At 37.5% G+C, this 27394-nt stretch overlaps 2 protein-coding genes and 1 pseudogene across 2 annotated transcripts; 2 read left to right on the forward strand and 1 right to left on the reverse strand.

Moving 5' to 3' along the window:
* The first annotated feature begins 6408 nt into the window (after window positions 1-6408).
* LOC128244088 (uncharacterized) lies at window positions 6409-9755 on the forward strand. Its single transcript, XM_052962103.1, has 3 exons — window positions 6409-6842; window positions 7280-7366; window positions 8357-9755. Exons 1-3 carry the CDS (start codon window positions 6505-6507, stop codon window positions 9753-9755), a joined length of 1824 nt encoding a protein of 607 aa, XP_052818063.1. The 5' UTR covers window positions 6409-6504.
* A 256-nt stretch (window positions 9756-10011) lies between these two features.
* LOC128242183 (myb/SANT-like DNA-binding domain-containing protein 4) lies at window positions 10012-12363 on the forward strand (annotated as a pseudogene).
* On the reverse strand, window positions 12309-13307 carry LOC128244089 (putative nuclease HARBI1). Its single transcript, XM_052962104.1, has 2 exons — window positions 13103-13307; window positions 12309-12736 (listed from the first exon to the last, which is right to left on the reverse strand). Exons 1-2 carry the CDS (start codon window positions 13305-13307, stop codon window positions 12309-12311), a joined length of 633 nt encoding a protein of 210 aa, XP_052818064.1.
* Window positions 13308-27394: the final 14087 nt, after the last annotated feature.

A 27394-nucleotide genomic window follows, 5' to 3' on the forward strand; every position in this document is an offset into this window, starting at 1 on the left:
TATCGCTCACCTGATCCAATTCAAGTGTGAAATGTGGCCACTAGAGTGTTAACATGCTTTTCCTTTTATTTGACCTGTTGACCTAGTTTTTGACCACACATGACCCAGATTCAAACTTGGCTTAGAGATAATTAATATAAACATTCTGACCAACTTTCATGAAGATACAGTTATAAATGTGACCTCTAAAGTGTTAACAAGCTTTTCCTTAAATTTGACCTGGTGACCTACTTTTTGACCGCACATGACCCAGATTCGAACAGTTAGCACCAGTCTGTAAACAATAAGGATATGCACTGAAGGTTTGAAAAGTGAAAACTTTTATCAAATCTAAATTGTTCGTGCACTATCAATTTTGTTTTGCTCATTTTCCCCTCTGAAATACCTATTAGAAATAAAACCATTGCTTTTGTATCCTACACAATGCATGAAATTTACTGAAATATGATTTTCGTATGATTGAATTATGGCTTAAACAATTTTTAGTAACATAATTTGTCAGGAGCCATGTACTTTGCCGAAAATTTCAACTCCGAGAAATCAGTTGGTGAAGATTTTCAGAAAAAGTTTAGGATTTTTAAGACAGTCCTATATAACCGTGGAAAGTGCTGTTTATAGAGTGGTTTATGGTTTTTATATGACAAAAATTCTCCCAATATTAAGAAAGTTAATAGCTTATCTTTAAAAAAACCTACATGAATCGAAACCTTTTGTTTCTTCACATATGTTGCCTTGTAATTATACCTGCACACGACGACAATAATGACAAATAAATAAACAATAATGACAAATAAATATAAGTTCAGCGCTATTTTCCTTTCACTTTTTTATGTCTTTATTATTAATGTAAATGTGATGATAATTTATTAAATAATATAATGACAAAAACACAGAATAGAACAAATGAATGCTACAACATTAATGATGATGATGATGACGCGACGGTACGCACTGCGACTACACACATGTCAGACAACATATAAAACTTTTAATCTAAACAAGGAGCCTGTGCCTGTCCTTGCCCCACTCTGTCACCATCTGCTCGACCCAAGTCTCCATAAAATTGGCAACGGTGGGGTCCTTCATAGACATCCGTAAGATGGCGTTCAACTTTTGATTTTGTAGTATGTTTTGTAGTACGTCGGGCCGTTTTAACACACAGCAAGGTCGAGAACCCTCATTCGCAGTTGGCTGTTGACGACGGAAGAAACAGGCATGCAGAAGCTAATAAACTTAGGTTAGGCATGGCACCCTGCAACGATCCGGACACCTTCAGCATTTGGACTGTTGTAGTTGCCTGGCGGAGTGTCGTATCCTGCGTGATAGTGTTTTTCAGCACTCGGTTTTTAGGGGCGGCTTCACTGGCATCTGGTCTGCCAGCATTGTAAATAACAATGTCATATATGAATCTTATATTTGCATATTGAACTACACACGTCATGTTTCAAAACAGTAATTTTAAAAGAGAATGTTTTTATATATGTTGAATATTAGTAAAAAATAGCATTTTTGAAACACATGTGCTGTTGTGTATTTTCAGATCATTTCCGTTGTGAATATCACTTCCGCTGTGAATAACAGTCTACTTAATTACCTAAGAATGCCTGTACAATGGTCGTTTTACTCTGCTTGGTCGCCGGCCGGTAGGGTGGTAGGGTTGAATGCACAGAACGCTTCCAACAAGGGGATGTGTGGAAATCGCTGCTCAAGGTTGCTAACCACGTCGTCAATGAACGAAATGTCGTACACTTGCTCCTTGAAGTCAATGTCGTCTCACGGCTTTGGGCGGGTAAATCGGAACGAGTGCTCGGTGAGATGGTCAATGGCCTGTGGAAGATGCTGGAAGTTCTGCCCAGGGTGCTCCTTTATGGAACGGGCCGTTGTGATAGCACCCATCACGAGCGTACCGACTGCGTTGTATACCGCGTCCCTCATCTGAAATGATGCAAAACACAAAATGCAAAAGCGATGTAACCAGTGGCATGTGGTCACGTTGTATATATATGCACGAGCAATCGTTTTATATGCACACCAATTTGTGTCATTCAAGAAAAAAAATGTTGAAGCTGTGTCAGTTTCATAAAATGTTCAAAAAATATGGAGTTGTCTATATTTATGCCACTGCTATTTCTTGAACATACCTGCAGGGCAAGTGAAAGATTTGCCAAGACCGGCAACAAGTCGGACATCACCAGGAGAAGCGCCACGAATCTGTACTGCTGTATAAACACGGCCAACTACTACGGCACGGCGTCACATCTTTCTCTCGACTCGTGTTCTAGACTACAAAGGATCACAATGGTTATAAAACTTTTATGGGGATATTATGGCCACTAACAATTGTACCAAGTTTAATAAGGTCTAGTCTTAGTAGATTGTAAATGATTAAGTAGTTATTTGGACAACTTGGTAAATGGTGATTTATTAATAATAATAATAAATGACATTGAGGAGCATCACATTAAAGCCCGATTTTTTATTTGACTATGGCGTTTTTTCAATAGCGTGTTGGAAGTAATTAAAAATTTGCTTTTTTTTTGACTAGCATTGAAATATTCTGACCAAAAGCCATGAAAAAGTTTGAGGGTAGTACGTACAGTTTTAAATCATGTTCAGATGATGACAGACATTTTCAGATAAACATCCTCTTAGCAGCAGGGAATAAGTAAATATGAGGTTATTTTAATAACCAATCCACCATCACCATCCCATCCAGCATCCCATAAACCATCCTCCTCCCATACACCATTCTCATCCAATACACCATCCTCATCCCATACACCATCCTCCTCCCATACACCATTCCCACTCAATACACCATCCTCCTCCCACACACCATCCTCATCCCATACACCATCCTCATCCCATACACCATTTCCACCACATACACCATCCTCCTCCCATACACCATCCTCACATACACCATTCCCATCCCATTCACCATCCTCCTCTTTTACATCATCCTCATTCCATACACCATCCTCCTCCTATACACCTTCCTCATCCCATACACCATCCTCATCCCATACACCATCCTCATCCCATGTATACACCATTCCCACCCCATACACTATCCCCTACCATACACCATTCCTGTCCCATCTAGCTGGCATCATTTCAGGGAAAGAAATACAGACAATCTTATAATCTACAGAAAGCAAAGTGCTTGCAACAAAACTGCTTACCTCTGATGAGTGTCAGGTACAAGCTGCTATCATGTGCCAGTCTGTGTATCAGGGAGTAGTCATTTAAATGTATGCAACAAAACTGCTTACCTCTGATGAGTGTCAGGTACAAGCTGCTATCATGTGCCAGTCTGTGTCTCAGGGAGTAATCATTAAAATGTATGCAACAGAACTGCTTACCTCTGACGAGTGTCAGGTATAAACTGGTATCATGTGCCAGTCTGTGTCTAGGGAGAAGTCATTAAAATGTATGCAATAAAACTGCTTACCGTACCTCTGATAATGTGACTTTTGCTATTATCTACAAGGGTCAATCTTGTCATAAAAGTGTGACTCATTATTTGTCAGATAAATGTGACTATTGCTATTGTCAATACAAACCTTGCAGTATAATGGTCAGTTTGTCCACTGCAGACTTTTTCACCCCAGGATCAACTGAGAGGGATGTCAATATCTCATACACCTTCCGCAACCCATCCACCTGTAAAGCATAAAAAAAAACAATTTAAGAGATAAATAGCATTAATTTATAACATTTAACAATCCCTTCTTTAGAGAATTATATGACAGTCTGTTTGAATTCCTGGCATGTATAATTCTAAGTCAGTTAGACTTAGAGCTATCACTGGTTGTGATATATACCCTCCACAGAACAATATCTGTAAAAAATAAGTATAATAATCAAACGGCAATAACTCTAAATTATCATACACAAAATAATGGTTCATTTACAAGGCACTTCTCCGCAACACAATAAAAACATTTTTTTATTGATATGTGAGTTATGGAAAAAAGTAGACTTGTCCTGATGTCCCAATATGGACGGACAGACGGACGGGATAACTTTATTCCGTCATAGCTCCAACAAAAGAAAATGTTTTATTTATAATGATTGTTTTATTTTTGTATGATTTTATGTAAAATCATAATGACAAAAAGAAGGGCTCCCTCGATTCATTCATTCAGATTTTATCTAATACATGTGTAAGATGTTTTAACTACCGGGGTATCACAAAAAATCACAAAATAATAACAGTTATATATGCCAAGAACTTTATCATCATGAATCATAAAACATTATTATGCAGATGTGTTTTTTTCAATTTAAGGCCAATTTAGTTCAACCACATTTTCAATCCCAAAATGTACATGTTTGTCATACCGTAAGTGAAAATAAAATTCCCATGTCCTTTAAATTATTTTTTGAAATTTATTTCCCAAAAAATTGACCCCATAACCATTTTTGTGTAGAACAGGGAGGGGTCGACATTAACTATATCTGGCAAGGATTCCGAAGGGGCTCCTACATATCAATAAATGTGTCCCTTCTTGAAATCAAAGACACTGTCACTGTCACTGAAGACAAGGAAACTCAAGTTCATCTCTTATGATGCCCATTGTTATTGAGAATAACTTAACATTTCAGTATCCATTATCAATACAATTGACAATAATATTGACTTAAAAAAACTTTTGCCCACCAAATGGGCAATCATTTAACTAATTGTTTTAATCCATTTGTACTCGGATATCCTTCTTACAGTAGTAGCATACTAATGACATTGACGAGCTATTAACAAAAACTTGCACTCTCTGATTTCGTCAATTTATTTATGAAAATGTCCTATGTTGTCAATAATAAAATCCAAATCATGGATTAGATGCTTTAAAGAGACTCACTCATGTTTTGGCACCAATTTATTTCCCCTGGCAATGCATCTGAAAACACTATTTTACTCTTTAATATTCACATTGTATAAAAACAAGAGCTGTCACAGAGACAGCGCGCTCGACTATTCCGCCGCTTTTCAGTGTAAGGATTTAAAAGTTTTGGCGAAACATGCATGGATCACTGTTAGATTAGATTTCAATGCAATACATGATGTGCTGAGATATTAACATTAATGTGGTTACATGGAAAATTTTAACCAGAATTTTTAAGTCTAATAAATAAAGGGCCATTATTTGCAAAATACAGTTATCTAACTTGGTTATTCAATTACGTTGGGTGATTGAATACCATTGTATAAAGTCTCAATGTAATACATCAAGTAATTGCTGAGATATTATCCTATGTGTGCTAACATGAAAGACCTTAACTAGAATTTCTAAGTGGCATACTAAAGGGGAAAAAATTATATAACATGAAAGATAGAGGTATCTTACTTGATTAAAGAAGAAGGTTAAATGGTTGGGAGCCTGTGTGTAAAGTTTCAATGCAATACATGATGTATTCACAGAGGTATTGGCTTAAATGTGGTTACATGCAAAACCTTAACCAGAATTTCTATGTCGAATAAAAAAGGTGCCATTATTTGAATTTAATGCAAACCAGAGTTATCTAACTTGGTTCATTAAGTAGGTTGGATGGTTGAGTACCATTATATAAAGTCTCAATGCAATACCTTTAGTAGTTGCTGAGATATTAACCTATGTGTGTTTGCATGCAAAACCTTAACCAACGTGTGACGCAGACCCTTGGGTGAGTTGTATAGCTCTCCATATTCTTCAAATAGTCGAGCTAAAAATACACTAAAAATATTACTTTTACATTTACAATATTCTTGTCAGTTATATTATTCTTGGAAGAGTGCTTTTCTACCTCAAGTAAGTTACTTCAAACAAGAAAGACAATTATCCACTAAATCACAGAGGTTGCATGAAAGCTTGAGTATTTGTTTTCAAATTCATGATTCTATTATATTTAGAGAAAACCTTAAAAATACTTGTTAAAATATATAATTTAGAGATCTTTGACTTATATAAAATTAAAATTAAATTGAAAACATGAATCATTTTGATCATTCATGCATTAGAGGACATTAAAGCTGTAAGTATTTCGATGTATAAATCTCGGTCATACCCTAATACTTAAATCTAGAATGTATTCCTACACTCTTTTTTTTGTTTAAAGGATATCAATTTACAAGGTATTAAAGCCAAATGAAGTAATTGACTCTGTTACAGATAACATACTGCTTTTTTTAAAGCAAAATATGAGACACCTTATTATTATGACAATAATATTGAACTTTTTCTTCTTCTGCTTTAGATTTGCATTGCTATATCAATTGAACAAACTAAATCACAAATGTCTTTTGGTTTATATAAGACCGATTTCATATCACGCTTCTTTTTCCACAAGTGTATCATCAAACTTCCTTGTTGAGAAATGATCACGCAAAGCACTATGGGATATGTATACAGTAGTCAAGGGGATAACATGGCTTGAGATCTTGACATGAAAATTTAAATCCTGCTGGAAATTGTGACATTTAACAGACATATAGCACGGAATACTTATACTTATTGGTTTAAAATGGCTTCAAAGCACACAAAGTCCTTCAAAGACTCAATGTCAATGGCATCTGATTTGATACATGACTTTGTCTGCTCTCCGTGTCAAGAAGACAAGCTGAATACTGAGGCCAAGTATTTCTGTGGGGACTGCTCAAAATACTATTGTGACAAGTGCCTGACTTTTCACTCCAAAATCCACAAACAGCACACTGTGTTGGGCCGTAAGGATGTGGACAAGTGGCTGGGGCAGGGCGACGCCCTCATTTCATGTGACCTTCACCCACAAGAGGTCATTAAACTTCTATGTGAGGATCATGCTGAGATGTGCTGCCACCTCTGTGTGTCCTTGAATCACAGGTTAGTGAGTAAATTACTTCTTTAAAATGCAGCTGTTTAATGTGACCTTCACCCACAAGAGGCCATTAAACTTCTATGTGAGGATCATGCTGAGATGTGGTGCCACCTCTGTGTGTCCTTGAATCACAGGTTAGTGATTTTTTTTAATTTACTTTCTTAAAATGCAGCTGTTTAATGTGACCTTCACCCACTAGAGGTCATTAAACTTCTGTGTAAGGACCATGCTGAGATGTGCTGCCACCTCTGTGTGTCCTTGAATCACAGGTTAGTGAGTATTATCACGTCTTTAAAATGCAGCTGTTTAATGTGACCTTCACCCACTAGAGGTCATTAAACTTTTATGTGAGGATCATGCTGAGATGTGCTGCCACCTCTATGTGTCCTTGAATCACAGGTTAGTGAGTATTATCACTTTTTTGAAATGCAACTGTTTAAAGTGACCTTCACCCACAAGAGGCCATTAAACTTCTATGTGAGGATCATGCTGAGATGTGCTGCCACCTCTGTGTGTCCTTGAATCACAGGTTAGTGAGTTTTTTTTTAATTTACTTTCTTAAAATGCAGCTGTTTAATGTGACCTTCACCCACTAGAGGTCATTAAACTTCTGTGTAAGAACCATGCTGAGATGTGCTGCCACCTCTATGTGTCCTTGAATCACAGGTTAGTGAGTATTATCACGTCTTTAAAATGCAGCTGTTTAATGTGACCTTCACCCACTAGAGGTCATTAAACTTCTGTGTAAGGACCATGCTGAGATGTGCTGCCACCTCTATGTGTCCTTGAATCACAGGTTAGTGAGTATTATCACTTCTTTAAAAAGCGACTGTTTTATTAACATCAAGATATCTAAATATGAGTAATTTCATAACTCACTCTTGATTTCTCTTATGATTTGAGCTCCTGCCTATATAAATTATTTAAACTTCATATGTAATACAGGTCATAATTCTAATCTCTTATCTCAAGTTGTCTTGTCCCAAATATCTAAGTGAAATATGATATACTATATAATAAACAACAAAAGAACAGTGGAGAAACCCTGATTTAAGACTGAAGGCACCAAGGTCATATAATGGCAATAACAAAGGAGATGGTAAAATTTTACACTGAAAATAAACTCCAAAATGCAATAATTAGGGAACATTATGCTAGTCCATCTGTGGAGTTGTATCAATTCAGGTAGAGAGAGATGTATCTTTATGCAAGCAATGAGAAGTGATACAATACAACAGATCAACCGACTAAAATAGTATCATTTTAATTTGCACCTTTGGAATATTAGTGTTTTATCAAAATAATACGGTTTTAGTTTTCTTCACAAAAGTACTTTTTTTAAATGACATTTTTTGTAAATGTTTAAAGAATTGTACAGGTAATTTGCGAATGCATGTTACTTCATGAACATTTAATTATTATTGGGCGAACTTATATAAACTAGGACATAAAACTATTTAAGATTCTATAAATATTTAATCCAGTCACTCATTCACTATTCTTACTTCATTTAAAACAGGATGTGCAGAAGCATTAGCTTGATCTCAGACCTGGCTAAGGGTATATACAAGAAGGCCGATTACATGCAGCTACCATGCAAGGTTGCTAAGGTAACAACTAGTCTTAACCAGGTCAAAGAGGTCAGAAAGAAGAACCAAGGCTCCTTGAAGACATCTTGCAAGTCAATGCTAACAAAGATCACAGACCTAAGGAAGTCACTGAACCAGCTGCTAGATGAGCTGGAAAAGAAGACAGTGGACCAGATGGACAGTGTCCTGGCCGACCTGGATAACACACTACAGAAGGACATTGATTCCTGCACAAGCATTCATGACCGGCTCAAGGCCTTGCTGGACACCATCCAAGCCCAGGGCAAGGACGATGAGTCAAGCTCCTACATTGGCTTCAGGAAGTGTGAAGAGAAGATGGCAGAAGCCAACAACCTGCACCAGGAGATGTCCACAAAACCTGAACTGACTGTCACTTTCCAGTCAGATACCAGGGTTACACAACTGCTGTGTGATATAAAAACATTAGGCAAGATCCTGGGGAATCCCGAAACACCGACTGGCCATCAACTGTCTGGACAGTTTAGGCCATTGTCTGATAGATCAAGGGTTATCACAGTTAAAAACAAATCTACCTTCAATGTGGACATCAAACAAGATACAGATATCTGTAATATTATGGGTATAACAGAACTTCCATCAGGAGAGGTTATTCTTGTAGATAACAGCAATAGCAGAGTGAAGGTATTGAACAGGGAGTATAAGGTAATAGCCCAGTGTGATGTTCCTCCAAAGCCCAAGGACATCTGTCAAGTGACTGGAAATCAGGTGGCTGTAGCAGTAAACCGTGTTGGTCCTGTCAGGCATGAGGTCCACTTTCTCACTGTGTCAGCTGGCACAATCAAGATGACCAGGATGTTCTCAGTTGACCATGACTGTTCGTCCATCAGGTACCATGGGGACCAGCTGTATGTGGGCTCCAAGACAAGCATACACCTCTGCACCGCAGATGGCAAGCAAGTCAAGAAAATGTATGAAAACACATCAGGAGGGCAGACAGTGGCTCATTTTGCTTTAAACCAAGATGGCAAGAGGATATACATCTGTAACTGGACCAATAAAAAAATCATTACAATTGACATCAATGGCAGCATTCTAGCCACACTGCAGGATCCAGACATTGGAGGGCCATGTGGTGTACATGCGAGCGAGGTTGGACATGTGTTTGTGTGTTCATGGCGTTCCAACACAGTGGTGCAGATTGACCAGGAAGGCAGGAAGAAGCTGGCCACACTGGTCGGGAGGAGAGATGGAATCAACTATCCAAGGGCAGTTTGGTACAGCACCCACACTGGCAGACTGATTGTCGGTGGATTACAAGATGACATTCTGGTGATGGAACTCCAGTAAAGAGACAACCAGAAAGTCAACAGAAATTTGGGATAGTTGATGAAGTGATGTAAGAAAAACATTGAGAGAGACAGAAATCAGATGCAAACCAGGGGTGAGTATCTCGACACTATCGTTAGTTAAGCGTTAACGAATGTGTTAACGATTGTTGTAAGGTTGGTTTATGAAAGACTTGCGCGGGTATCTCGAAAGCGTTCTTTAGGCAAGCGTTCGTTCCTCACCCGTTAGTTATTAACGATTGACCTGTGTAATCGTTTTCCGCGCTTTTTGTGTGTTTATGCAGGAAAATGGCTGAGTCAAAACAACGAAAACCGAAACATAAACATATTCTCTTTGTTAAATTCAGTGATGTATTGTCAATGGAGAAAAAGCAAAAGACATGGTCAGAAATGACCAGACGTATAAACGCTGTCTCACAGACTCTACGAACGGCGGATGATCCTAGAACAAAATGGAATGACTGGTCTAGTGTTACCAAAGGAAAGGCAACAAAACGTAAGCAATCACTCGATAAGACTGATAGCGGGCAGCCGGATACGAAACCATTGACTGAAATAGAGGAACTCGTAGTTTCCATTCTAGGAGAGACTGCCGTTAGTGGATTTAAAGGGGGAATAGATATGGCTCGTGTTGCTGAAGAAAAAGACTTTTCCGGGGGCGAAGGCGAGTGCGATTCATCCCCATATGACAAGGCTAAGCCGAAACATGAATTCCCGACAGCATCCGGTCCGTCGTCCAGCGGCATGGACTTAGTTTGCAGGGAAGCCCCAAACTGTTTAGACAATATTGAGTGTGCTTCTAAACCAATGAAAACGGTTCCCCTGAAAAGATAAAACTTGCTGCTGCTGAATCAGTTGCAAGTTCTTATGAAAATGATGTCATTTCAATTGAGAGGGTAAAACTTAATATTGAAACTGCCAGACTAGAAATTGAAGAAAAACAACTGGATATTGAACAGCAGCGACTGCAGATCGAGCAGCAACGACTTCAAGTTGAGTCAGACATTTTGAACACTTTACTAAGTCAAAGGAGATATTCTGACCAAACTGCTTCTCAACTTCCGGGACAGTATCCGGGGCTAGGTAACGCTGGGACATTGTTCAGAATATAGCGACAGTAGGAGAATGTAAGTATACTTCTAACATAAAGGACAGAAACATATATACGTGTTTAATGTGATGAAGAGCTATACATCTATACGTAATGACGACAGACCTTTCCAAAATTATATGTATATATTCAACGTGTATGGCTTACATAAGCTGTATATCATTTCCTAGTGTAACCAGCTACTTGTGAACAACGCTCATACGAATTAATGGAAATCAGGACATCGTATTCTACGGCATAACGCTTTAGCGCTCACATATCCTACGGGCACCGTACGATGCCATTGAAAAGTTCATGAATCTAAATCGCAAGGTGCCCGTACGAGCATCGCAAGATCATCGTACATTCACCGTACGGCGACCTTGTGGCACCCGCCAGAAACTGAGTGTCAGAATGGTCGCTGTACGGCGCCCTTAAGGCACCCGTCATGTGTCATTGCGGAGCGATCATGTACACGCCCTTGACGGTCTTATGGGAAGAAAAATACATCGTTAACTTTTAACTCCGCGTAAAACGCTCCTGATGCGCCGTACGGCATGTATGGCACGGCACCCGTACGGTGTCTACGGTACCCTTGCGGTCGCCGTACGATTATACAAATTTTACACAAAATATGATATCGTACATGCGCCGAATAATAGGATATGTGAGCACAGTTTTACACGTGAGCTGTACAGTGCATAGCATTTCCAGCGCGCGCTTTATCTGGAAAATACGATCATTAAATCCATTTTTTTTAAAGCTGCACTCTCACAGATTGACTGTTCTGACAACTTTTTATTTTACTGTCTTCAAATGAGGCAATTTTTGCGTCAATGTCTGTAAACCAGTGATATAAGACCGGTGACAAAATATCAGATCGCAGTTTTCAGATTTAAGTACGAAAATTGACGTTTTAATGCTAAAACCGTTACCAACGGTTTAAGAAAAATGGAATTTTCGGCAGTTTTTCCAAACAATTAAGATCTGTTATATTGTGATTTATCTTATACGACTGAATTGAAGGCATTGATGCCAAAATAAGCTGGTTCTGAGACCAAAAATTCAAAAACTGTCAAAACTGTTAATCTTTGAAAGTGCAGCTTTAAGATATACATTTTTGTAATTATGCTACTTTAAACTGTATACCTGAAACAGCAAATTTTAAGTAATTATATACACGCTTCATCAGTGAGTGTGCAAGTTCAAGCGCATTAAATCTTAATGTAATTTTGTATATTTTCAGAACGACATATTGCTGGAATTGGTATTGGCATTGAAACATTGAAATAACAATATTTCTTACTGCAGCTTTAATCATTAATGGGACGTTCCCCGCCACACAGTGACATATAGCTATAAACTTGCTTAATGTACATTAAGCCATGGTTGTGATCATCAAAACGCCATTTCATAGCAAACATTTATGATTGTAGACGTTACGAGTGCATGTCCTAGATTTAATTAGCTTGAAAACGTCTCGCGAATAAGGTTATTGCGTGTCTGTCTACCATCTTCGTTGTTGTTTTCCCCATCATTTCCGTCGTTGTCATCGCCTTTGTTGTCATTATCATTGTCGTCAACACGGTCATCATTGTCATCAATGAAAGGCAGATTTCTCGAAACACAAATGTTGTGAAGAACCGCCACCGCAGTAATAATCTTGGCACACTTGACTGGCGTGTACGTCATGTACCCACCGGACTTGTGGAGACATCGGAATCTCATTTTCCAAATCCCGAAAGTACGTTCAATCAGACACCGTGTATGTTTGTGAGCGACGTTATATCTTCGCTCAGCCTCTGTGTTTGCAGTAGGTAATGGTTTTAGGAGGTATTTCCTCAACAGGTACGCACTATCGCCCAAAAGCCATGTATTCTGTAAATCTAATTCTTCGATCATACATACACATTCACAGTTATTCCATATGAAAGAGTCATGTGTTGACCCTGGCCAACGAACAACTATATTAATGAATAAATTGTCAGCACTATATATACCCTGAACATTTATTGCATGAAATCCCTTTCTAGTCACATACAAATGTTCATCTTCAGTCAGAGACATTATTGGTACATACGTGCCATCAACGGCACCAATTTCATTGGGAAAGCCGCTTATATCATGAAAAAGTTGCTTCGTTCTTGTAAGTTCTGCACGTGTAGTTGGAAATTTTATTTGCCGGGGCACTTGTCTCGTTAGGGCTTTAGATACCGCGTGAATGCTTCTTGAAACCGAATGAATAGATATCCCATGACCATCCGCGAGTACAGACTGGAAACTTCCGGTAGCATAATATTGCAATGCAACAAGTACCTGCAGGGAAACCGGAAGTAACTGACTGCGACTTGTTGGCCTTACTAGATGTTGTTGAGTTTGTGCACATATTTCAAGAATTGCATCTCTGTCCAACCGATATTTCTTAATAATTTTATGATCGTTCATTACGTCCAGGGGATTCATTCTATCTCTAAATACCCTTGGAATATAATGGCGCCTTCTGTTACCGTCACCTCCCAGAAATACAAGTGCCATCTGATAGGAGAAGAAATTCTAATATAACTGATTTAACCATAAAGTATTAGTAAGGAGTTTGATGTTATCTGCGACCGAAATAATAATAGTTATCATCATCATCATCATCATCATCATCGTCGTCTTCATCATCAGCATCAGCATCAGCATCGAAAAAGTGCCTTTGCTGTTTAACCTTCGAATTAATAAATTGTTCAATGTTATTAATTTACCTCAAGGATTAAAATTCCAACCACGATATTAAATAGTGACAGCTTACATTTAGCTTTTGTTATATTTATGTGACAACACCTTTTCCTGCTTTTGTTTAAGGAAACGTGATGAAAAGCGTGCTTGATTTTGTTACATAATGATGGTAACGAGAGCTCTAGGACACCCTCCAGGCAGTCGTTAAATAATGGGCAAGTTAACGATTATTCGTTAATAACGAACGCTTCAAGATAACGGTGCAAACCCTTACGAAAGTTTTACGATAGTCGTTATGCTAACGAGAGCTTCGAGATACTTACCCCAGTAATATTATATATTTTAACTACAGTCGAACCTCGCTATATTCCTGTCCCGCATTTATTCCTTCTCATTCTATATAAAATAAATGTGTCTGTGTCAATTTTTTTATCTCGACCTTTTCGCTATGTCGACCTCGTTATTTCAGTCCCAGTGGTCGAATTTCACACATTTCCTATGTTCTTTATGTCGAACTGTAGATCGAGACTTAGGTGTGAAAATATTCATGGCGGTTTGCGGCATGTCGCAAAATACCGTGCGTGTCAATATAACAAACTGTCATAATTGGGGGATACAAAAATGTGATTGGTAAGTGCGAATAATTAAAGTTGTTTGTTTATGTATTTAATTTAAGAGACATTTATTGCTCAAGCTCTTTGGTATTAAATCATGAACATTTTATTGATTAGATAAACGAGGCTGAGACTGGGCACATCACTTCTCCCAGGAAGTGCTGGGAAATATATTCTCAAAAGTGATCCGAACTGTGCTCGGTGTGGAGTGACCTGTGACACTTCCCACATTCTGTTACACTGTGACACTTACAGGGGACAGAGGGCAGAACTTAGGGCAGCCCTAACTTTTTCTGGTTTGGATTATAATATAAACAATATTCTAAACCCCAGCAAGGCTGCCCAGAGGTCTGTCTTCAGGTCACTTGCCAAATTCCTGGTTGACTGCCAGATAACCGACAAAATTTAGACATAATATACAATGTGTTGTATATCATAATATACAATATGTTACAATATTTTTAATTATATTTTTATTTTTATTTATAAAGGTCGGTTGTCTGGAAGCTGTCGGCACTTTTAATTAATTGCCCCATAACTGGATTTAGCATTCTCTATTAAATACTGTCAGGAACAGTCTAATTTAATATGTTGTTCATTTTTGAACATCATATATATATATAATCTAAGCTATTATTTACATTTTTAATTTATATTTAATCTTATTTAATTATTAATGTTACCCCTTTTACCGGCAGCTTTATCCTACCCAGGTCAGGTGTCGGGAAGGTTCCATTCAGTACCCCAAGACTCCTAGCAAAAATAACATTTAATTATATATCATAAATTGAAAAACTAAGTGAATAATACAAGGCCTAGCCAAATATTCTTAGTAACAAATTATACAGGTTGGAAATTAGTAACAAAACTTTGACCAACCACAACTAAATCTTAAAAGCTTAAATAGTAGCCTTACAATTTTGTTTACTATTATCTTTATAGTATTCACCGTGGGAAACACATTCCAACGGTCACGTGATTTTCATTGATCAAGTTTGTTTATACTCTCGATCGTGAGAAATACCTATCAATCAGTAGTATATATCGTAGTCATATAATTGTGCACACTCTGACCCGTATAAATACTACTAGTGGTGTGTGTTTTATTTAACAATCATTGTGAATTTAACGGTAAAATTACCCTTCGATAGTCCGTCTATTTAATCCTCCGCCATTGAGTGAATTTGTCACGTGACACTTTCCTCCCACATGGTATCTCCTTCAATGGAGAGTATTCAAGTAGCCTAAATCATGGCACCCGGCGAACTCGTTCTTTTCTCTATCCCGGGGTGGGAAAAATAGTCATACTGAACGGAGCCACCCCTGTAGAATAGCACAAGCATTCACAATTAATTCCTTTTTTATTTTTCAAGCATTAAACACCATACATTTATGGGAAGAAGGGCTTCTGGGAGTTTGTTTATATGTTGCTTTAATAATTCACCAGCCGTTGTATATTATAAATTTACCGTTCCTCCGGGTGAGAATCCTTTTTATGTAAATAATGTATATAACATTTTAAATTATTATATAATATTTTAACAATGGCCCTGAAAAGGATCGTTTTCTTTCTTATAGTTAGTAAAGTCTTTGTTTATGCCAGTACTAAACTACCATCCGGAAACGGATCTAATATAAATAGCGATATTTTAAATACATCCTGGAGGATCAACCAATCTATATTTTATTTCATAATTTAATCAATCCTTGGCAACGCTTTCACATATTGTAACACCATAGGATGGAGTCTTAAGCTGGGAATTGTTATATTCTCCATCCTGGTTTGCCTGGTTACACAGCGATACTAGTCCAAAAAAAAAAAAAAAAAAGAAAAAAAAGAACAACAACAACAGTTGGACACTTATATATACATGTATAACACTTTTCTTTATCTTATTTATTTTTTATTTTTTTAATTTTTTATTGAATATCGCTGTTGTATTATAAACAAGAAAAAAAAAGAATTTACTCAAAGGAGAAAGAAAAAAAGGAAAAAAAAATCCAGGCAAACGCACTGAGGCATAGTCCTCAGTGCAAACCAGCATATACCGCCCCCATCTCTGGTGGGGGTGGTTTAGGAAACTAACTAGTGAGAAATCTGTCATTTAAAAAATAAATAAAATTTCTCACTAGCTAGTTGTTATAATGCCAAGGATACGTTGTAAATATAAACAATTACTATTGTAAAGAATTTTAAAATTTAGACATCTTTTTTAAAAAATGTAGGCTGAGCCTAAAATGTTTGTATAGATGTATTTGAAGTGTTTGATTTTAATGCGTATGTGATAGATACTTAAGATATTATTTAAATATTGAATTTTTAACCAGAGATTTATACATACTGTGTAGGAATATTTTTATATATACAGTCCAAAGCACCCACGCTACGATTAAAGACGAGATGTTTTAAATGTTATTAAATCTGTGGAAATACTGTAAAACGTAGCGTGCTCGCCGAATGGGTATAACCCGATGGCGAGGGTAAATAAGCTCCCCCCCCCCCGATTAGATATCAATCCCGAATGGGAACAGAAAGAATAACTTCAAAATGTCAAATGTTAGTTCCACTGCTCTGGTCGACCAATTCAGAGAATGACCCAGTATAAAATCTTACAATGTACAAATGTATGCAATTGTGGTTTTATATGTGTTTTGAGTGATCCATAAACGCAAAAGAAATAAATTTGACACAAATAATTCTTCTTTTGTTTCACTTTATTTTTCAATAATAAGTTTGCTGTTTTCACTACGAAAATATTTAACAAGACCATTCAATTGTGACATCGGACAATTCAACTCAAAAGTGTTGGGATTGGTGATATTTTTTGTAATTCGGATGAGTCGACTTTTCGTCATCTCGACTTTTTTCACTAGGTCCCGAAAAAGGCGACATAACGAGGTTCGACTGTACTTGAATGTGTAAATCATATTTTAACTATGTTTAATTCAATTCATAATAATCTGTTTGCTTATGTAGATTTTACTTATCAGACTTTCAAATACATTTGTTGATAAACAGGAACAAGAGGTCCAAAAGGGCCTATGCTCTACTGGCATGGCTTTTGTGTTCATATCAATCCAGAGCATGTATGTATGGGTAAAAGGCAACAGACATATAGTTTATGTTTTGTGTTTGGGTTACCTGAAAACGTAGCACGTTCAACATCTGAGCCCAGAAAGTATTGTAAGCAGATTAGTTGCATGAACTATTTTAATATGTGCCAAGTAAAAGTCATCTGACAAAAAAAAATGCTTTCAAAACTGTACTCAGAGTAAAAATTTCTGTAGTTTTAAAAGTTAAAACAAGAGGGCCATGATGGCCCTAAATCGCTCACCTGAGTAAAAGAGTTTAACCTTTGTTATTAATATAGCTTGTTTCTCAAAGAATATTGAACAAGAGCTGTCAAAGTATGTGACAAATGCCCCCCAATGTGACATTGATCTATGAACAAGTACATAAAAAGTTGATCTTGCCTTTATGTGTCAAATACATATTGCAAGTTATATTAAATTGCCTCTGAGCATAGAAAAAAAACACAATCATACTAAATGACAGCCAACACTCTTTTATGTCCTCATATTCAGCATTCCATTGTGAATAAACACTTAGTGTATCTTTCACCTTAGAGGTAGGGACATGGGTCTTGCACACGACACGTTGTCTTGGTATCGATCGGAAACATATGGCAAGTCATTTTAAAATCTGTCCATATAAGAGTAAGTCACAGCGCGGACACGACAGCCTATATTTTTCTTCAGGTTGCCATGGCAACCAGAGTTCTGCATGGAATTAATTTTTTTGAACAACTTTGAAAAAGCACCAACCAAGGATCATTCCTATGAAGTTTCATCAAAATTGTCCAAGCGGTTTAGGAGAAGAAGATGATTGTAACCAATTGTTGACACTTTTCCTTTAGGTTGCCATGTCAACCAGAGTTCTACATGGAATTAATTTCTTTGAACAATTTTGAAAAAACACCAACCAAGGATCATTCCTATGATGTTTCATCAAAATTGTCAAAGCGGTTTAGGAGAAGAAGATGATTATAACCAATTGTTGACATTTTCCTTTAGGTTGCCATGGCAACCGGGCCAAACAAACTTATGTGAACAAATTTAAGAGAGGTCCATGCAAGGACACTTCAAACCAAATTTGCTGAAGATCTATCAAGGGGTTCATGCGAAGAAAATGTAAAGTTTTTTTTACTAATTTTAGCTCTGGTGGCCCTTAAAAGGGGCCAAACAAAATTATTTGAAAAGACCTGACAGAGGCCCATGCTAGGATGCTTCAGACTTGAAGATCCATCAAGCAGTTAATAAGATCAAGTTGTTTAAAGGTTTTTCTATTTTTTGCTCTGGTGACCCCTAAAAGGGGCCAAACAAAACCATTCGAACAAAGTTGAGAGAGGACCATGTAAGGATGCTACATATCAAATATGGAGTCATTCTGAGCTTTACTTTCAGAGGAAAAGATGTTTAAGTGACAAGACAATGTAAAAACAAATGACTCCTGAGCAAGGCCAATTTGACCCCGGGACAATAATTTGAATACCTTTGGTGTAGGTCCACTTGGTAACACTTTATACCAAATATGAAAGCTCTAGGTCTTATATTTTGGAGAAGAGGATTTTTAAAGTTTTATTATATAAGACTATATAAAAATATTGAAAACCTAAGCCTATGAACACGGGGCGTGGCCAATTTTGACCCCAGGGCTAAAGTTTGAACAATCTTAATAGTGGTCTGATAAACAATGCTTCATACCAAATATCTAAGGCCTTCGCCTTTTGGTTTCGGAGAAGAAGATTTTATAAGTTTTCATCATATACATATATAAGGAAACCCATGACAGCCCGGGTGGGGCCATTTTTTGACCCCAGGGCCAAAGATTGAACAATATTGGTACAAGTCAACTAGATGATATATCATGCCAAATATCTAAGCTCTTGTCACTACTTGATTTTAGGTGTGTATCTATATATGTATATTTGTTATTAATTGTTGTATGTGGCCCATGTATGTGTACTAAATATGTTATCCAGTTTAAATTAAGACGTTACTTGTCTTTGTGAGTTTGGAGAAGATTTTTTAAGTTTTCACTATAACACATATAGAGAAAACCCATCAGCCCCGGGGTGTGGCCAATTTTGACCCCAGGGCCATAATTTGAACAATCTTTGTAGAGGTCCACTAGACGATGAATCAAGCCAAATATCTAAGCTCTAAGCAACGTAAGTTCAGAGGAGATTTTTGATTTTTTTTAATATAAACATATAGAGAAAACCCATGACCATCCAGGGGCGGGGCCAATTTTGACCACAGGGCCATAATTTGATCAATCTTTGTAGAGGTCCACTAGACGATGAATCATGCCAAATATCTAAGCTCTAGTCCAAGTAAGTTCAGAGGAGAAGATTTTTGAAGTTTTCACTACAAACATATAGAGAAAACCCATGACCCCCTGGGGCAGGGCCAATTTTGACCCAAGGGCCATAATTTGAACAATCTTGGTAGAGGACCATTTGGTGATCCTACCTACCATATATCAACGGCCTAAGCCTTGTGGTTTGGGAGAAGAAGATTTTTAAAGTTTTTCCTTTCCATTGCCATGGCAATCAGAGTTCTGCATGGAATTCAATTCTTTGAACAATTTTCAAAGGGGACCACCCAAGGAACATTCCTGTATGGAAGTTTGGATGAAATTGGCTAAGCGGTTTATGAGGAGATGTCGTTTAAAGTAAAAGTTTACGGATGGACGGACGGACAGACGCCGGACGGACGCCGGACAAATTGTGATCACAAAAGCTCACTATGTGACAGGTGAGCTAAAAAGTTGGTCAAAAGGTCAAAGTCAAGGGCATCCTAGGTCAAAGTCAAATTTGAACAAATATTCACAATCAATTGTGCTGAGATGGATGCACAATCACACAAAAAGATTTTCAAACCTTTCCAGATTTATGTTTACCAAACCTGTGAACACTGGATGCGGCCAGTAATGACACCAGGTGCATAACTTAAACATTCACAACCAATTTTGTTAAGATGAATGCGCAAACTACAGAACTTAAAGCTAAAAAATGGCCTTTGTGCTTTCAACAAGAACAAGGCAAAGTTATTCACAAAATCAACTGCAGGAGCAAAAAGTAAATTGTCTCTCAAAATCCTAGACTTGCAAATTGTCTCCCTTAACTCTAGACTTGAATTTACATGTACATGTAAACTTAGCTAAAAATAGAATTCGCTCATGCAGACCTGGCTAAAATTAGAAAGCATTTCTTTAAAACTTTCATGGCCCATAATCTAGGCATTCATGAGCGGATATTGCTGGTTTTCGATAGGAACCGAGCTTTAATGGATATCTAGATACTGTACAAGTTTCATCGAGATACAATGAAAACTGAAGACTGTATCGTGTTCACAACCAATTGTATACACAATAGCATTTTTTTTATACTATCAAGGGCCATAATCTAGGCATGCATGGGCGGATCTGGCTGGTTTTCGAAAGGAACCCAGCTCTAATGGATATCTAGATACTGTACAAGTTTCATCGAGATACAATCAAAACTGAAGACTGTATCGTGTTCACAAGCTATTGTTTACAGACGCACGAACGCACGACCGCACAGATGCACATACTATGTACACATTACCATCGCATAAGCTCTTCTGGCCTTTGGCCAGTAGAGCTAAAAAACAGAAATAGTGTAAATTTAACTAGAGCTGTCACAGGAGTGACGAATACCCCCAAATGCCGCCTGGACACAGGAATGGCAAACCATTCCTTTGAAAAAAGGCCATAACTCCAAAGGTTACTGCACACTGCATCTTCTTTTATCATGCATGTATTGTTTTATTTAAATCTGTTGAGTAATTTAGAAATTACACTGCTGACAAGAAAAACTAGCCTTTCATGAGTTATCGTCCGGAAACCATTTTTATATTTTTAGTAACAGTGACCTTGACCTTGCCCCACCAGCCCCAATATCGAACTTGACCTGTATTCTGATGTTACACCTGTGTACCAAAAATTGTTCAAATCTGTCTAGCCTTTCATGAGTTATCGTCCGGAAACCGTTTTTCTATTTTTAGTAACAGTGACCTTGACCTTGGCCCCACCAGCCCCAATATCGAACTTGACCTGTATCTTCTGATGTTACACCTGTGTACCAAAAATTGTTCAAATCTGTCAAGCCTTTCATGAGTTATCGTCCGGAAACCGTTTTTCTATTTTTAGTAACAGTGACCTTGACCTTGGCCCCACCAGCCCCAATATCGAACTTGACCTGTATCTTTTGATGTTACACCTGTGTACCAAAATTTTTTCAAATCTGTCTAGCCTTTCATGAGTTATCGTCCGGAAACCGTTTTTCTATTTTTAGTAACAGTGACCTTGACCTTGGCCCCACCAGCCCCAATATCGAACTTGACCTGTATCTTCTGATGTTACACCTGTGTACCAAAATTTGTTCAAATCTGTCTAGCCTTTCATGAGTTATCGTCCGGAAACCGTTTTTCTATTTTTAGTAACAGTGACCTTGACCTTGGCCCCACCAGCCCCAATATCGAACTTGACCTGTATCTTCTGATGTTTCACCTGTGTACCAAAAATTGTTCAAATCTGTCAAGCCTTTCATGAGTTATCGTCCGGAAACCGTTTTTCTATTTTTAGTAACAGTGACCTTGACCTTGGCCCCACCAGCCCCAATATCGAACTTGACCTGTATCTTCTGATGTTACACCTGTGTACCAAAATTTTTTCAAATCTGTCTAGCCTTTCATGAGTTATCGTCCGGAAACCGTTTTTCTTTTTTTAGTAACAGTGACCTTGACCTTGGCCCCACCAGTCCCAATATCGAACTTGACCTGTATCTTCTGATGTTACACCTGTGTACCAAAAATTGTTCAAATCTTTCAAGCCTTTCATGAGTCATCGTCCGGAAACCGTTTTTCTATTTTTAGTAACAGTGACCTTGACCTTGGCCCCACCAGCCCCAATATCGAACTTGACCTGTATCTTCTGATGTTACACCTGTGTACCAAAAATTGTTCAAATCTGTCAAGCCTTTCATGAGTTATCGTCCGGAAACCATGAAAACCGACAGACCGACAGACAGACCCGACCGACCGACAAGCTCACTCCTATATACCCCTTCAAACTTCGTTTGTGGGGGTATAATAAGTATGTGTGTTTGTTCAAATATTTGATAATTGATATCTGTATTTGTTAACTACTTCTGTATCATGCAATACCTCATGAAATGATTTAATATTATCAAAAATCAAATAGCGCAATTTAGTATCATCAAAAACAAATATTCTAATTTAGTAGAATCAAAAACAAGTTATGTTAGTTGATGTATATATTATTATCATTTAAATTTCATAACTGTTGAAATACAGTACATTGTAAGAACTTTTTTAATTTACATCTGAATATTGCAATATATATCTCATGAAATGATTTAATATTATCAAAAACAAATAAAGTGATTAACCGTAGTATCACGGAAAGAAATATCCTGATCTAGTATCCTAAAAAACAAATTGTGTTTGTTGTTGTATATACCCCAATTATTATTGATTTCTTTACTGTTAGAATACAATACAAGTATTCAATATCTTATACAATAACAAATTTGTTTTGAAATGTATATTATTAGTTTAACTGACCAATGAAAATTACATTAACCCAGAATTAGGCCACACTGTTTATTGTCATGTCTATCGTCAATTCCATTTCTCAACATCTGTCTTGGTAAAGTCCCAGTGATTGGCAGTGTCTTAACATCATTTTTGGAAGAGGCTCAAGGCTTTTTTCATTGAAAAATGCGCCATTTTGACTATATTTAGGAATGCCAGTTAATTGCATAGATTATTAGACATAATAAGATTGTTTTCTTTGAGAATACATCAACTTTTCCATTAAAAAACATACGGGGACCCATTGTTTTTTTTTTAAATCAACTTTTATTTTTACATTTTGGGAAAAGTTTATGTTTTAACTTTGGAAACTGGTCAGAATTTGTTTCACTTGCTTGGTTATTTCTGGTTTCAGGCAAGGTTTTCACTATACCAAGTAAACCTTACATCTACATGAGTCTATACTAAAACAAACTAGAGCTGTCACAGAATTGATGAATGCCCCCAAAGACAGGGCAAGGTTGGAACATGATGACACAAATGCAACTCAATTATATCCTAGCATATACCAAACTTAAGACTGAATGAAAGTCTACTATGTTATAAGAAAATGTTTGTTACATGTCAATATCATGAACAATTTTTCTCCACCAATGACGACAGTGATAACACCAGTGCTTTGATATTATATCATCACCAACCCCCTCCCCCCCCCCCCCCCCCCCCCACCCCCCTCCACCCAACAAACAAAAACAATTTCTACCTGAAACACAGACCGCCCCTCAATTGTTGTCTACTGATCGTGGTGTATCAACTATTAGAAGATTTGCAAGGTCTGTAACGTAACGTTCAGCTCCGAAAATATGGGTAACCGAAGCACACCGCCTTCCTCGTTAGATAGGTACCAGGATAAGCACTTCAGGGCTTCTGATCGTACCCTGTATGTGGATGATAAAATCAGTATAATATATTTTTCCTATTTTATTTCACAATACTTTCTTGTTATTCTAGTTTCAAACTTCTTTATATTTAACCTTTGAGAAACAACTTATTACAATATTATACTAATCACTGTCTTTGGCATGTTACGGCCAGGTGATGTGTAAGCTCATTTATACTGTCTCGCACTTGGGCCTTGCCCATTCACAAAAATTGAAATAATTTAGATATTCAATAAACAAAAATAGCAATGTTTTGGCAACTTGAGAATTGTGGCTATGTAGCTATTAACCCCAAAATTCGTCCAAGAAAAACTAATCATTAAAGGTCACAATGACCTCAAATCAATGGGGGTCATCTTTTGAACTCTGGAACATGACATTCAATGGATATTGATCATAAACAAACGTGTGACGGACAAGGAACAAAGTAATTCCTTTGTGTCTGCCAAGCTCACCAGGCGCTAAAAAAACAGACAAGCTTCAACTATTGTGCGATTTATGACTCACCACAATTTTAGACTTATTTAAACACTGAGACACAACACAAAAATTTAAAGCTAATTATTGGAGACTCAGAAGAGTATAGAGCCAACTGAGCTTCCAGCCAAGACGATAAACACTCACCGACCTGTAAAAAACATCACTACCCCCTACGCGTCTGAATATATCCCCGAACTTTAGGTCTGTAGACAGCATACAACGCAGTCTGGACTTTCTCCCCTTGAGTGATCTCACTTGTGGAAGTGGAGGGTTTGGTTTCCAGCATGGCTAGAATACTGGTTCCCAGCACTGTGTTAACACTTGCATAGGACTGAAAGAACGTGCAAATTTAAGGCTTTCAATAAACCAGCAGCTAATGAAGTAGCGCAAAAATATCGCTTTCTCTCTCACTAACATGTGAATGATCAAAAGAACATTTATTTCTTATTATTGTATTCTTAATGCATTTCCTTTCATACTTTGACTGAAATATCATGCTATTTTTGTACCTCTCTTATTTTCACTTCAATGAAAATATCAATTTTGACTAGATTCATTGATTTCTGTGATCACATGGTGAAATATAGTTAAATCTTCCACCCAAATACAACAACTAGCTCTTTATTTATTTATTTAAAACAACAAACATAGGATAAAAAAGTAACGAGAGATGTTTGTCAAACATTATGCCCCCCGTGTGCGCCATGTTGTCAGGATTATTTGGACAATTGAATGAGATATGCATGGACTGAAATGAAAGGTGATTTGTCATTGACATTGGATGCCTTTGAGGCAGTTTTAAGATAATGACCACTCAAAGTGTGATGACAGTAGGTACAGAGTTTAATCATGTTAAGATGATGAATGATATTTGTAGATAAAAGTGTATCCTCTTAGCAGCAGGGAATAAGTAAATATGATGAAATGTTTACGATGAATATGAGTTATGACCATGACCTTTGACTCTATGACCTCAAAACCAATAGGAGTCATCAACTGGTCACCCCAAACCTAAATGTCAAGTTTGAGGCCCATGGGTGAAGGCATTGTCAAGTTGTCACACAGACAAGCTCTTTGCGTTCAAGGTCACTGTGACCTTGACCCTTGAACCAATGACTCCTAAATCAAAAGGGGTAATCTAACTGGACCCAACCCCAAAGTTAAGTTTGAGGGCCATTGGTGCAGGTGATGTCCATTTTTCACTAGAACAATATTTTTGCATTCAAGGTCATTGTGACCTTGACCCGATGATTCCTTAAATCAATAGGGGTCATCTACTGGTCAGGCCCATCCTCCATGTCAAGTTTGATGACCATAAGTCCAGAAATTGTTGAGTTTGCCTTCAAGGTCACAGTGACCTTGACCTTTGACCCCTAAAATTAATACAGTCATCTACTTTTCAGGCTCAACCTCAAAGCCAAGTTTGAGGGCCATGTGTGCAAGCATCATTGAGTTATCTCACAGACAACCTTTAATCATTCAAGGTCATTTTGACCTTGACCTTTAGCCTGATGACGTCCAAAATCAATAGCGGTGATCTTCTGGTCAGACCCAACCTCCAAGTCAATTTTAAGGGCCTTGGGTGAAGGCATTCTCGAGTAATCACTTGGACAACCTTTTATCATTCAAGGTCTCTCTGACCTTGACCGCTGACCACTTAAATATGTAGGGATCATCTACTGGTCAGATCAAGTCTCCATGTCAAGTTTAATTATCATAGGTCCAGGCATGATTGAGGTACTACCGGAAGAAGCTTTGTTAACTTTTACGCATTAAAGGTCACTGTGACCTTGACCTTTGGACTGATGACCCAAATATCAATTGGGGTCATCTACTGATCAGGCCCAACCTTCTTGTCATGTTTGATAACCATAGGTCCAAGAATTGTCGAATTTGTCTTCAAGGTCACTGTGACCTTGACCAGACCCAGCCTCCCTGTCAAGTTTGATGACCCAAGGTCTAGGCATTGTTTAGTTATCACTCAAACAAGCTTTAAAATCTGTTTTACCATTAAAGGTCACTGTGACCTTAACCTTTGACCCGATAACCCCTAAAATCAATAGGACCATCTGTCAAGGAATTGTTTAGTTATCACTCAGACAAGCTTTGGTCTACAGACGGGCTGACCGACCAACCTACAGACCGACCGAGCGACATGTGCAAAGCAATATACCCCTCTTCTCCCAAGGGGGGCATAATTATGGGTAAAACAAGAAACGCATTTGCTTGTTACTCTCATATATGCAAACTAATTAATACCAGTGAAATCTTGTTTCAAGTTCAGTAATAAACTTGAAACATCTTACAAAATAAAAGCATCATACCTGCAAAATCGGCAGTGCTCTGGCGAGTTCTCTCAACATAAACTGCCATAAGGCTGGGCTCATCAGTAACTGTCTCTTCAACAAATGAGTAACCAACTCACTGGCATCATTGGCCACCTGGGATAAATTACAAGAAAGATTATTCAGTTTCACAGCTATAATAAACATAGTCCCATGGCTGGGCTCACCAGTAACTGACTCTTTAACAGGTATGTTACCAATTCACTCAGACTGGCTGCGTTCAAAAGTTAGAAAAGTCAGAGCCAGATTATTTTGTATAATAGGAAGTGCTCTGATTGGTCTTCAAGTAAATCATGACACCATTAGAAACTTTTTTAACATATGCGTCCAAATTGTCACAGTCAACAACAACTATTTATGTCACCACAGTAGTGTTTTAGCTGAAGATTTATTGAAGGGTACTGAACCCTGTCGTTTTAAAAGTCTTCATAGAATTAAATGCTCAACACTGCCAAACATTTCTTTCGTATTGTCTTATTATATTGTAAATATACACACAACTTTATATATCTGTCTGTTGAAACCTTAAAATTCCTCCATTGAACACAATATCTACCATTTTCTGCCAAATTCATGTTTAAGTTCTTCATAGCCCGATTCAATGTGCCGTTTTTACCCTTAGAAACCATTTTCTGCAGCACCCAGTCCTTTTTAAATCCTGGCTAAAAACCTAATATTGTTTTTTAAGTTTGTAAGTGTTAAAAAAATATATGAGGGTTTGACATAGCCTTGATAACATTATAGGGTTAATACACCTTTTTTCGGTTGTTACCAACTGCAAAGGCCCGCAAAATGGTTTACAGCCC

The sequence above is a fragment of the Mya arenaria genome, chromosome 8, assembly GCF_026914265.1.
Source record: "Mya arenaria isolate MELC-2E11 chromosome 8, ASM2691426v1".
Lineage (NCBI taxonomy): Eukaryota > Metazoa > Mollusca > Bivalvia > Myida > Myidae > Mya > Mya arenaria.

Excerpts from the sequence above, each read along its gene's own strand:
- LOC128244089 (XM_052962104.1), bottom strand. The coding sequence starts at position 13,307 with ATGAATCCCCTGGACGTAATGAACGATCATAAAATTATTAAGAAATAT. Across the intron at positions 12,737-13,102 it reads CCAGTCTGTACTCGCGGATG|AATTAGATTTACAGAATACA; the intron begins GTCATGGGATAT and ends GTATGATCGAAG.
- LOC128244088 (XM_052962103.1), top strand. The coding sequence starts at position 6,505 with ATGGCTTCAAAGCACACAAAGTCCTTCAAAGACTCAATGTCAATGGCA. Across the intron at positions 6,843-7,279 it reads TGTGTGTCCTTGAATCACAG|TGACCTTCACCCACAAGAGG; the intron begins GTTAGTGAGTAA and ends AACTGTTTAAAG. Across the intron at positions 7,367-8,356 it reads TGTGTGTCCTTGAATCACAG|GATGTGCAGAAGCATTAGCT; the intron begins GTTAGTGAGTTT and ends CATTTAAAACAG.